We start from the raw sequence: 11,885 nt of genomic DNA, 5'->3' as shown, positions 1-11,885 counted from the left end.
TCTTATTTTCCAAGCAAATATTTCGGTCTGTGTGTCCGCTTCAAGCCCTTTTCCACAAAGTGTGCATTCTTCTACAAATGATTCGACCGTGTAATTTTAATTGCTTCAACTATTTCTGCACTGCGGGTGTCCAGTTGTTTCCGCTGCCCATTCACTGGCCATTACTTTCCACCTTCTAATGCACTGGGTGAGGCCAACACACGCGTATTACCCAAACTCATTATCAGCGAAGCTCTTTGAGGCGCATTCCGGGTGAAGGGCAGGATTGGCCCCGGCAGATTGCCGCCTGTAGATCGCCTGGGGCACTGGTGCTCCATTGTCTGATGACTGCAAGTGGCCCGCAGGCTGGGGCAAACTTTTAAAACTAAATTGAATACTCCTTTGGATCCAACAATGAGGATGCCCAGCTTAAGCACTGCTTGGGGTATCTCTCTCACTCTCTCTCCAGTCCCCTCACATCGTTATTGTCTGTAATTGTTAAGGCGATTTCCAAGTTTAATAGGTGCCATTTCAAGTACAGCTGAAGTCGTTCCTATGACCCCAGATAAAGTCTTTTGTTTTACTGCGGCGATGCACATAGCTGCACTCTGTGCAGGACCCCAGGGCCCTCTGACTTTATATCGTGCAACACGCAGAAATAAACTGGCAAAGGACTCTAGGACTCGAGCATGAGCAAATATTTTCCCCAGTAAATATTCAGTCAGTCGTGCCAAGAGAGCAACATTCTATTCCAAAAGGATACTTTTGAAATGCTTTCGGGTATTAAAATGGTGTCTTGCCAGTAAACGAAAAATATTTCGCATTTGTGTGTCCTTTCTAAAATGGTTTCTAGGCATTTACATACTGCAAAGAGTGTATCTGTTCGATTTAACAAATGAAAGGATTGAATGAGGCTGCAATTAGGAATTTAAATTTGGTAAACTGATCCTTCTACAGGTTAATAATACTTAACTTTGTGTACTTTGATTACAACTTTATAGGACATTGTTTTACAGCATATAGTTAATTCTACGATAATTGCGATATTGCGATTGGGAGTGCATTACTGATAGCGTTACTAACATACAGGTTTTAAGTCTAATACGATCGAACATCCAGGGGGTCATGCGTCTAAGGGCTGGTAGGAGGGGGTACTGATCCTTTCGATCCAATCACTGCAGCGTGCTCTGGGGTGGTGTGAGAGGTGTCCAGGTGTCGGCACTCACGGTTGCCGCTCCGGTCACTACAGCTGTGGGAACTGAACCACTCAAAACAGCACCGGAAACCGCTCCACGCTCCACCGAGTGGTCCAGCGTCGGTGTCTCGATCTTGATGTCATTGTGGGCTATCTTCAAACCAGAACTGGCACATTCCAGAGTGACAATTGAGCTCTGTTCGTCGCTCGGCTTGTACATGGCGGCCTGTGGATCATCCAGCGTCTTGGACACATCTACAGGCTCCAGCGGGTGGGCGGCGTAGCTGTAAGGCGGGTGGCAGGGATTCATTGATAGCTACGTTAGCGGTAAGAGCGCACAGTTCCCCACCGAAATAACCTACCCGATCTCCAGGGGAATATACTCCGGCTGGTAGTACGCGGCCGCTGCATTCTGGTATAGTCCATACTCTGCCCCAGAACCATTGTGCCATCCACTTGCGGGATAACTCAAGGCCGAGGGAGCATTCAGCACGGCATTCGTGTACAGCTGATGGGTGGGTGAGGTGGGCGTGGGATGGTACACCTGATGAGCCGCCGCTCCATAAGCCGCTTGAGGAGATCCCGAAGCTCCGACACCGGCTCCAACGCCCACTCCCGTGCCATAGATGTCCGTCTGGGCCATGTTGTACTGGTGGCTATGCGGCGTCAGGTGGTGGATAGTATAGCTGGGCGAGGAGGTTGTGTAGCTGGGCGATCCGTTCGTGGGTGACGGTGAGTTGTGGGAGGCTGATGGAGAGGCAGGAGAAGGAGTCAGTCAGTGGTTTAAGGCTACTTGACGTTGTCATTAATTACTCAATTAAATTATGTTCATATTTCAGTTGGTCATTTACTAATTAAAACTATTTATCACTACTGACCATATAGCCACGAAATTTTAAATCACTTAGGAGTTATAGGAAAGCTTTTCAACAGTTAATGGATTATACATTATGTTAATAAATAAATTTATGCACAGCTTTAATGAGTTGTGGGTAGGAAAAAATCGGGTTAATATGGTTTTTTATGCGTCCTCACTTCCCTCGACGTTTTCATTAATTAATCAATAAAATTTCATGCATATTTTAGTTCGAAATAAAATACTTATATCCGGATGTTAAGACTACTCACAGATATTGCGGCCACTGCACACATTCATGGGCATCGGTCCTGGCACGCTTGTGGCATTCCAATAGTTGCCATTGCTCTGCCAGCTACTAGGATACGAGAATACCGAGGCCGTGGTACTGGCCTCCACCGGCATGAAGCCGGACTGCGAGTAGGAACTGCTGAAGCAGCCGGAGCTGGCTGCTGATCCGATGCCACCTGTGCTGCCACTGCTGCTGCTCACACTGGTGCTCACCGATCCCGTCGATGAGGAGTGCAGGCTGGTCGGTGTCTGTGGGGCCGACGGCGGTTGAGGAGATGTGGAGGAGGCATTGCCAACACTTCCATTAGATCCCGAACCGGAGACGACACGCGGTCGGCTGTAGGGAGTACTGCGAGTGGGCGCCGCACTACGTCCAGATAGTGAGCGTCCGTATCGGTCGCAAGTGGCTCCCGTCGAGGAACCCACTGAGGCTCCAGAGGACACACTGGGACATGATCCCACCAGTCCGTGACTCTGGGCAATGGGCAGTGGGGGCGGAGGAGCAGCCACGGCAGCAGCAGCAGCAGCGGTGGTATAGTGCGTGGGCGGAGGTATTAGCCAGCCATAGTGAGTGTCATGTGGATATAATGTGTCCGGACGCTCCTTGGCATCGAGGAAGGCCTTTGCAAATGGATTATACTTGATCTTGAGCGAGGTGACCTCCTCGTTCTGGTAGGCTGTCACCGCAATGAACTGCGTTTCCGGAAAGGGATAGGTCACGACATGTCGCTGCTCGGAACCCACGCGGACTAGATGCACTCGCGGCTCATACTTGTGCAGAGAGTTGAGCATTATCTGGAAAGGGAATTGTGTGGGGTTATAGTGACTATAGGTCTCATAGGGAAAGAGGGTCTCACCTGTCCATTGCCGTTGGTCTTGTTGGTCAGCTTAACTTTGGCAAAGGAAATGGGCTCCTTCATCCAATGGGCACCAAAGTTGGGCGACTCGGGGTGAACATAGATGGGATTTGAGGGTGGAACTTCAGCCTTGCCACCAGGAACCTATAAAGATAATGAAATGGGAATTATAGAGGAAGGTCTTAAAGGAATGTATAATAAACTTAGCTTTGAAAGAACTTATATTAAGTTTAATATTTCATATTTTCAAAGTTAAAGCACCTTTTGGGACTAACTCCATCACGTTATTTGGATTAAGGTGTTGTCAATCCCTTCAGGAAGTTATCTTTCATATATCTTGGAGCATTACTTAGTCAGTTAAGTTCTAGACTTACCCATTCCCCGTTGACGTACTTCCAGCGGTGTGTGTCCACCTGGACAAACTCCAGCAGCACCGTGTACATGGCGGCGGGATCCAGACCTGAGGCGCTGATCTTTACCACGGGAAACATGCGTCTGGAAGGTAATGACAAAAGCAAAACGGGGATCGCAATTAGCAATTTGTAACTGTTGTATAACAGTCGCCTTGCATCCGTAATAGTGGACAAACAACGCAGTCAAATGCCATGGCTTGTTTGCCTTTTGGCCAAGACCTAAAGTCCCCCCAAAAACCCAGAGTTTGGCTTGAAATGAAATCTGAAGAGAGGAGGATAGAAGGGATGAGATGGGGTTGAGGGTCTTGGGATTGCGTTGCGGGCAAATATTGGAACGCTCATGCGGGCTCTGTTCCACAACAATTAGTACAAGATGGCGGCTGTTGCCGGGCCATGCTAATTAGCACCTGACCAGGCCAGCAGACCCGACTCTCGGCCCGGTTCCAAGTTCTAAACGCGCGTTTCGCACACACACACACACACACACACACTCATCCTCCATACATATGCCCGTAAATTGGTAAATATTTTTAGTTATTTCAACAAATGCTCGCATGTAAATAAACATACGAACAAACGTAGATGGTACACTCACCGAAAAACTAATCCAATTTTGATCAGTTTTCTGCTGGGTTCAAATTCTATCTAAAATTCTAGATTTACTAGGGATTATGAATATATTTGAGTTCTAAACTTTATTTGCTCTACACAAATAGCAGTTGGAATAGTTTTTAATTAGCTTTAATTACAATATTTACACAAGTTTTTGTTATCATCGCATTTAAATATTTACCCGAGTTATTCATTATTTTGCCCGAGTGTATTTATCTTTTGGCCTGAACTGGAGAAACGTTAACGCTTCATTATGACTTGCCAAGCGATGAGCAGCGAGATGAAAAACATGGAAAACCAAATGCAGCAAAAAAAAAAAAAAAAAACAAAAGCGCAAAACCCTCATTGCCAATTTGCATAGGAAAACAAAATGCGCCGCCATCGTCATTTAACACATTTAAATTTCGAGCTGGAGACCCTTCTCCTCTGCCGACCCTCACTCACCTGCCATTTTTGGTGACGATCATCTCGTTGGTGAGGTTCTGGAACCGTAGCCACAATTCCCGGTCGTCCAGTGAGACGCGGAGGTTGCGATCCAATTCGCTGGGACTGCTGGCACCACCCACAACCCTGTGGCCAGTGGATCCGCTGGCACTGCCGCCCGCAGCCACCGCCACCACGCCACCCAATCCGTGGCCATGTCCATGTCCGTGTCCATTGTGGGTCACATGCTGCGGTGAGCCACTGCCCCCATTGGCAGCGCCACCACCACCACCACCGGCTCCTCCTCCTCCGCCGCCTGACACATTGCCACTGAGTCCGGTTGTTGGATCCACGGCGGACAAGATGTGCGATGTGGTCATGTCAGCTGCAATGCGCAGAATGGAATCAAATTGAAATATTTTATTAATGAATTGAAGTTTTTACTTTTTTTAAAGATTTTTTAAAAAGTTGGAAAAGGAAAATAGTAAAAAAAGGATTGTATAAATGCTTATAAATAAGTTAAACATAATGCTTTCTGTGTGAAGGGCTATTGGCTGTAATACGATAGCTTTTTGGTAACTTGGTTCTTGGTTCTTCCTTATAATAAAACACGTTTATATTATAAGGATCTTAACACCCATTTGGTTAGAACAGTGTCCCAATAACCTCAAGGAGTAAATTTTAATAACTGATAAAAACAATCTTGGGATTAAGAACCATTAGCTTACATTATTCCTGAATTTTTTTTTAAGCTTGGTATATTAGTTGAGATTCTTTTCAAAGAATTACTAGCTTACCAATAATGTTCTAATTAAGTTTCTGATTCTGATTTCATTATCTTCTCATCTTGAGTTTCCCTAAAATTAGTTTCCTTACATCTTTATTTGTTGAAAAGACATGATTTTCGGTTTGGGAATACAATCAAGGCCATGCCCAGTGTACATTGGCATTACATCAAAGCAATTTCACCCGCCTGGTCGACGAAGTGTCGGCTTTATGCGTTTACAACACTGTCCCAGGAGCATTAGAAGAATGCTCGTCCAGCTCTCTTGTCGGCTTTTAATTATATTGCACACTTTAGCCATGCCTGGGATCTTGTCTGCGATTGGGATTGGGATTGAGCCAGAGACTCGGGTTTGAGGCTGAGAGTCTGGCTCTGAGTCTGAGTCGGCTGAGATGCTGGCTGGCCATAAACAACGGGCACCCTTTTTTATTTATGGCCGCGGCAACAAACACCTCTGTTTTCTCTGGGTTTTGCGTCGGGGTCGGGCCAGGGTCATATGGATGCCGTTCCGATGCCGAAACCCCTTTAGATGTGCCGGTTTTTGGGTTGATGTCTAAATTCTGAATCCCCTTCCCCTTATGTTGAAAGTGTTTCTCGCAATGTTTTGTAATCATAAATTAACAAAATGTATTAATTGTTTTGTTTGTTTTTATTGGGGCCACGAATTGGAGGCCAAGTGCCGCCGTCTAGGATTTCCATCTCTTTTTCTTTTTATGAATACACACACAGAGTCCCGACATACCTTAAGCTGATTGTTCTTGCTTCTTGGATCCAATTTTGATTTATGGGAAATCTCTATGCCCATATTCCATCATAAAAGATGGCCATAACCGTATGTGGTTCGGTGTGTCTTTCTTATTTGTCAACCATTTAATTTGATGGTGTCAAGCGAACAGGTTTCTCTGGGGTTCTAGGTGAGACCCGAACCACATAAAATGGTTACAATAATCAATCAGCAACTCCCCAGGGAGTTATCCAGTTCAAAAAGCAAATCAATCAAGTCTAGGAATACATTTTGAATTTGTAAAATAGGTTTAGAAATTAAACTTCATTTACTTGGTTAAATATTTGTTCATTTAAATACTATTTGACTAATATGCTGAAACATTATCCTTTCATCTTTTCCTTTTCTTTGGCAGCCAATTAAAAGTTTCCCACATCATATTTATTTCAATCAGTTGACTTTCAAAGTTTAACCCTTCCAGCAAAGTCGAAGTCGAAGTCAGTTTATGGATGTTCAAAGGTTTCCGTTTCTTCCCCGCTTTTCCAGCTTCCCGCCGCATTATCCTAATTTTCACGCAATTCTTGGCGGGGGTTTTCTCATGTCCCCAATAGACGACACCATAAAAATTCACTCTTCATGACGATGCCGCTCATGGGCATTGCTCCGCCCGGTATGTTTGTGTTCCACATCGATCCGCTCCACCACCACTCCCGGCAGCAGTTACTCGGTGTCCCAGCTTCGGCTCCATCACTAAGCTTAATGAAAAGCTGTTTTTGTATGTTGTCTCCTCGGTCGAGGGCGCGTGTGTGTGCCGGATTCTACGGGGTACATATATATGTACATTTAGTATAGAGTATACTTTGACTTTTGATGGCAGCCATGACGGGTTTGGGGTTTGCATTGGACTCTTTCCCCATCCGCCACGTTGTTGTCTTTGTTGATTTTTGAATCATTTCGTGACTTTGATATTTACCCAGACGCTTTGAGAGGTTTGTTTTTTTCCCCTCCTATACTTTTCGTATGAAAAATGTGCGCTATTTGAAATCGAACCGAAACCTTTTGTAATATGGCGCTTACGAACTCAAATAGAAGTACAAAAAAATACATGTGAACACATGTACTAATGGTTGCGAATGGAAAAATATTGAGAGATTTAGAGATATATATTCAGATTTGTTTCTTTTACATCAATGTTGCTTTAATTTATTACAAAATCATTATAAATGAATGGATTTATAAAGTAACCTTATAGTGACTGCATTTCATTAGGGTTAAATAGGCTTTAATTGGATGCACACCAAATGGACTGATGACTTTCATCTCTCTTATATTTGCGGTATTTAAAATGTTATTTAAATAATTGCACTTTATATTCAAAAGTTAAATGAGTGAACTTAAATGGTTAATTTACCAGAATAAATGGAATATTTAGTTGCCTTTTTAAATTAATGCTTGTTAATTCTTTTTTAACTAAAGAAATTAAATTAATAGAGCACTCAAATATATATGGCATACTTTGTTTCCTTTTTAATGACTACTTTTAACCACATTTTAAATAATAAAACTTTAATTAATAGATACAAATAATCAAGTATATTTCATTTGTATAAATTTGTTCAATAATCCATTTTGTTTATTCCTTTTTTTAAATCTGTTGTGATAAATCAACGACCGCAAATTCCAGGCCTGGCACGTGTATTATTATTATTGATTCGTAAAGTATATCGATTTCTTGGCCATACTTCGCACTTTTGCTCAAAAGGATTATATTTCGCACCTGCTCAGGATGCTAGCGGGTGGTGGCTACAATGACAACTTGGGTGGTGGTAGCCCCTTCGGTGGCGATTAAAATGAATTTGCTAAATTTCACACACCACTTCGCATGAAAATAAACCAAATTTAGATTTTCAAACACTGCGGAGGCGTACGCAGTTTCTGAAGCATACAAAATAAAGGCAGTCACCTTTAAATCCAGCTCCTTAATAATAAAATTTAAGATATTTGATAGCAAATCAGGCTTCTTCTTCCGAATGGGGGGCGTGGGTGGGCGCGATTGTCACACTTTTGTTTTCTGCACTGCACGGCACAGTGATAGGCGCACTTTATGAGGGGCATACTAAAATTTTGTACAAACTGTAATTAATTAGTAAGCATTTGTCAAGTACTAAACGATCTGCGGGGGCGGAGGCGATGACCGGGTGCGGTGTGTTTTGTGGGGAATCTTTGATTTGCATTTAATAGGATAATTTTCACATGCGTCGTAATTGGCCGATCTAAGTCAGTCGGGTGTTTTTTGGCAATCCATGTCTACGTTGAAATTCTTATGTCCCCACTAATTTGCGTGTGAACGTGTGCCACGCCCACGGCCGCCAAGAGATATACATAGCTCCTCCTCCCGCCCCGGGCTTCTGCTGTTTTATGTCATTAGAGGTATTATTAGGATCGTTAATGGGGGCTTTTGTCACTTGCTCGCTGGATTTCGGGCCGCTCGTCAACACTTTATTCTTTTTTTGGAAAGAGTGTCAAAAAGTGTCTGCTTGGTGGTTGTATTTGGATTCGGCATTTGATTTTCACACGTTCGTTTAAATAGGTTTGCCAATTTGCTATTTGATTACGTTTATGGTCATATGTCACACGGGAATATACATAAGCACAGACATTTTATGGACTCTTGAGGCTCTTGATTCGGAGAATCGAAAATAAGATAATGTTTGAGGTACTTTGAGAGAGATCTGTTTTGGGGTCAAGTTAGGAATTTGTTTAGTTAGCTTGGTCTGGGGGCTGAGGGTTAGGATAGAGAGATTTTGTGTTCTAAGGGATACAGTTGAATTGTGTAGATTTTCAGAATTAAATCATTAATTTAGGAGGTTTTATAACAGAATTGTATGTACTAAATTACTAAATACAGATATGTTTTTTATAGATCAAACTAACTTTAAGATGCCGACGTTGATACATCCTGGCAGTTTCCAATTGCATTATTGAACCGTATCGGAAATCAATCATAACTAATCTTCAAATATTCCCATTGTTTAAATCGATACTTTTATATGACAATTTTTCGACTAATCTAAGTTTACAAATCACATAACTTCGCCAAAGAAATCATTTAATTCAATTTGGAAAGCTTTCCTATGTTAGTTTTAAGTAGATTAAAAAATCTTCAAATCAAATTTAATATTTACATAATGTTTTATACATTTTTGATAATTTTAAAGATCTATCTATCTGTTTTTGAAAATTTTAAAAAATTTCAAAAATTTATGTTTCGACCAGACGTGGCTTGATCGATTCAGCTGTTTATTCTAATCAAGAATATATTTTATTTATGGGGTCGGACTTTTCTCCTTCACATAGTTCTAACTAAATTAAAAGTACCCTAAGAGGGTATAAGAATCAGGACTTATTAGAGTAAAAAATCAAGTCTGTAATATGTGTTGTGCCAAGATAAACTTACATATTTGGAAAGCTTTTCCCCGCCGCAACTCGGCGCTCTCGATATAATCCAGTGGAAGAGATTCTTGTAGTCTTGGATTAAATTAAATTTCAGATTTTAGTTTAGCTTAAAACACTCCCAAAAGACTGCACTTTTGTATTCACAATTGTCTCAAAGGATCACTTAAATTGGTTGTGGATCTGAGAACGATTTACACTGTCGAATAATGAATTTAATGAATGTGATTTTTAAGGTGCGAAAAGGTGCGCGTGAGTTTATCCCTTGTGTATCGTTTCGCTTTTTTGAGTTTTTTTTCGATTCGAATCCGAGTTCCGTGGAGTTATTCACTGCCGCCGATCGTGTGTGTTTGCGTTGCCACCGTTCCCGAGCTAATGATCGACGATCGGTGCTAATTTCTTCAACCATCACAAGCCGCGCTTTCGGTGCCTCTATTCCTCGTCTTTGGTCAGTTTTGTTGTTACTTTTGATGGCCGGCTAGAGTAACAACTGGTTTCCCGCTCCCTATGTCCGTCCTGCTCTTACCCAACCGGTGATCGTTTAGGCCAGGTTAGGCCCCGCCCTCTAACAGGTAAGAGCGATTGTGTATGTCATCTCTGTCCCTCTCGCTCGGGTCCATACGCGGCCATTGGGCCAAGCAACAGCGGCCACAGGTAAGAAGCCTTGGCCTGGGGGGCTTTTCAGGTGGGTTGGATAGCTCAGGGCGAAAGCACATCTCGCGGGATTGGAGTCAAGGAGTCCTGCGGCTGGGTTACCCTTTTAGGCCATCGTGGATAATCGTTCAAAGTTTTGCATGCGCCAAAAATTAAGTGAAACGTGTTTCCATTGTCCACAATCACTGCACGGAAAAATACTATATGGTGAAAGTCTTGAAAAGCGAATAATAAATGTAATTATTAAATTAAAAATAATGTTGCATTATTGATTACAAAGAAGAGATTCAAATTGTTGCTAAAGAATATTTAAAAGAGTTTGTATATTAGGAAATATTATATATTCATTATAAAAAATTAATGTAACATGATTAAAACCCTAATCAACATAGAAATATATTTGATAAATCATTCAATTTGATCCCATTTTAATATGTGCATATATATATTTTAATGATTTTCTCTCTGTGTGGTTAAAAGTCTGGAGTCACTGTCCGTGGCAGAATGGCTTTGATTTGTTTAGACGCTCGTTTCTTGATTTGTGTGCGCAACCAATTAAAACTTTGTATTTTTTTCCAAGGGGGCTGTTTGTAGTTCAAAACGGGTTTGCCGTTCCAACACTCTTTCTTTATTTTTGTATTTTTTTTTCTGGTTAAATTTTCAGCTGAATTTCGAGTTGTAAACATACGTCAATTTGTGTATGTGGCCAAAATATGAGTTGGGCCCCGGGGCGGAGTTGCTGGGCTTACATTTTTGGGGCGGTGCGTGACAGGTTTTTAGTCAGATGAGATTCGCCATCAAAATTAGATTAATATTTAGCCAGTCATCGTTTATATAGGATGACTGTACGTTGATTGAAATAATACAACAAAATCTAAGATTTAAATACTGTTTAGGGGTCATTCTCTCAATTCATTTGTCGTTCATCTTTAATTACTTTAACAAATAGTAACTTTATAAACATTTATTTATTTTATGAGCCTTGTCATATTCTAAAGTTATTTGGGGTCTTAGATAGGTATTTATGGTCTTAGATATATATATAAGTCTTTGCCACATAAATATTTCTTATTAAATTATATAGCATTTTTTACCTAAAACCAACATAACTCTAATTAGAATTGTTTATAAGTTTTGAATATTCCAATAACGGATATCAAAAAATATATATTTTATTTGTTTCGCTATTGTCTCAATTTGGGTGCTAATTTCAAAGAATATATTATATAAAGCAAATTTGCTAACTCTACAACGTATATAATTAGTTGCTTCGAAAGTTTACTGGGGGGTTAATGTTTAAAATATATATTTATGAGCCTCAATGCGGCAACTATTTATAGCTTTTTCGTGATTTTCGAGATCACGCGCATCTTGCAGCATCTTCTCTTTATTATTTTCTACTTTTTTTAAGTCTACATCTACATCGTGAATGGATTGACTTTATCGAGGGGGTCTTGGGAACGGTGGATGAAGTTGGGCATTCTATGGCGCTGAAAGACAAACACTGGCCAACGATGGCCATTAGTTTAAGGTCTGATACAACAACGGCAACAACTCGACGAGGTAAATGAGAAAAATCAACAGAGTATGGAACTCAATAAAATGCGCGCTCATGAAAATGGAGGGGAGGCCAAGTCTGGAGGC

General features: G+C 41.5%; 2 protein-coding genes across 3 annotated transcripts in view; one reads left to right on the top strand and one right to left on the bottom strand.

The window, feature by feature from the left end:
• LOC110179018 (uncharacterized) overlaps positions 1-11,885 on the top strand; it is a 51,209-nt gene that overhangs the window by 1,869 nt on the left and 37,455 nt on the right. The gene's annotated exons all lie outside the window — the stretch shown is intronic.
• byn (T-domain transcriptional activator brachyenteron) lies at positions 351-9,984 on the bottom strand. Of its 2 annotated transcripts, none has more exons than XM_020946354.2 (7): positions 9,592-9,984; positions 4,648-5,011; positions 3,553-3,673; positions 3,179-3,322; positions 2,303-3,116; positions 1,537-1,921; positions 351-1,458 (listed from the first exon to the last, which is right to left on the bottom strand). In XM_020946354.2, exons 2-7 carry the CDS (start codon positions 5,004-5,006, stop codon positions 1,152-1,154), a joined length of 2,130 nt encoding a protein of 709 aa, XP_020802013.2. In that variant the 5' UTR covers positions 5,007-5,011; positions 9,592-9,984; the 3' UTR covers positions 351-1,151. The 2 variants fall into 2 exon arrangements, with proteins under 2 accessions (XP_020802013.2, XP_020802014.2); XM_020946355.2 differs by having other exon boundaries at positions 1,357-1,490.

The sequence above is a fragment of the Drosophila serrata genome, unplaced genomic scaffold (assembly GCF_035046125.1).
Source record: "Drosophila serrata isolate PLE 108 unplaced genomic scaffold, ASM3504612v1 contig_204, whole genome shotgun sequence".
In the NCBI taxonomy this organism is placed as follows: Eukaryota; Metazoa; Arthropoda; class Insecta; order Diptera; family Drosophilidae; genus Drosophila; species Drosophila serrata.
The sequence above is the reverse complement of the archived record's forward strand: the minus strand, read 5'-3'. Positions and strand labels throughout refer to the sequence as shown.

Coding starts and splice junctions, on each gene's coding strand:
- byn (XM_020946354.2), bottom strand. CDS start 5,006: ATGACCACATCGCACATCTTGTCCGCCGTGGATCCAACAACCGGACTC. Junction 3,674..4,647: donor ATCGTCACCAAAAATGGCAG/GTGAGTGAGGGT, acceptor ATTACCTTCCAG/ACGCATGTTTCCCGTGGTAA. Junction 1,459..1,536: donor TATATTCCCCTGGAGATCGG/GTAGGTTATTTC, acceptor CCCGCCTTACAG/CTACGCCGCCCACCCGCTGG.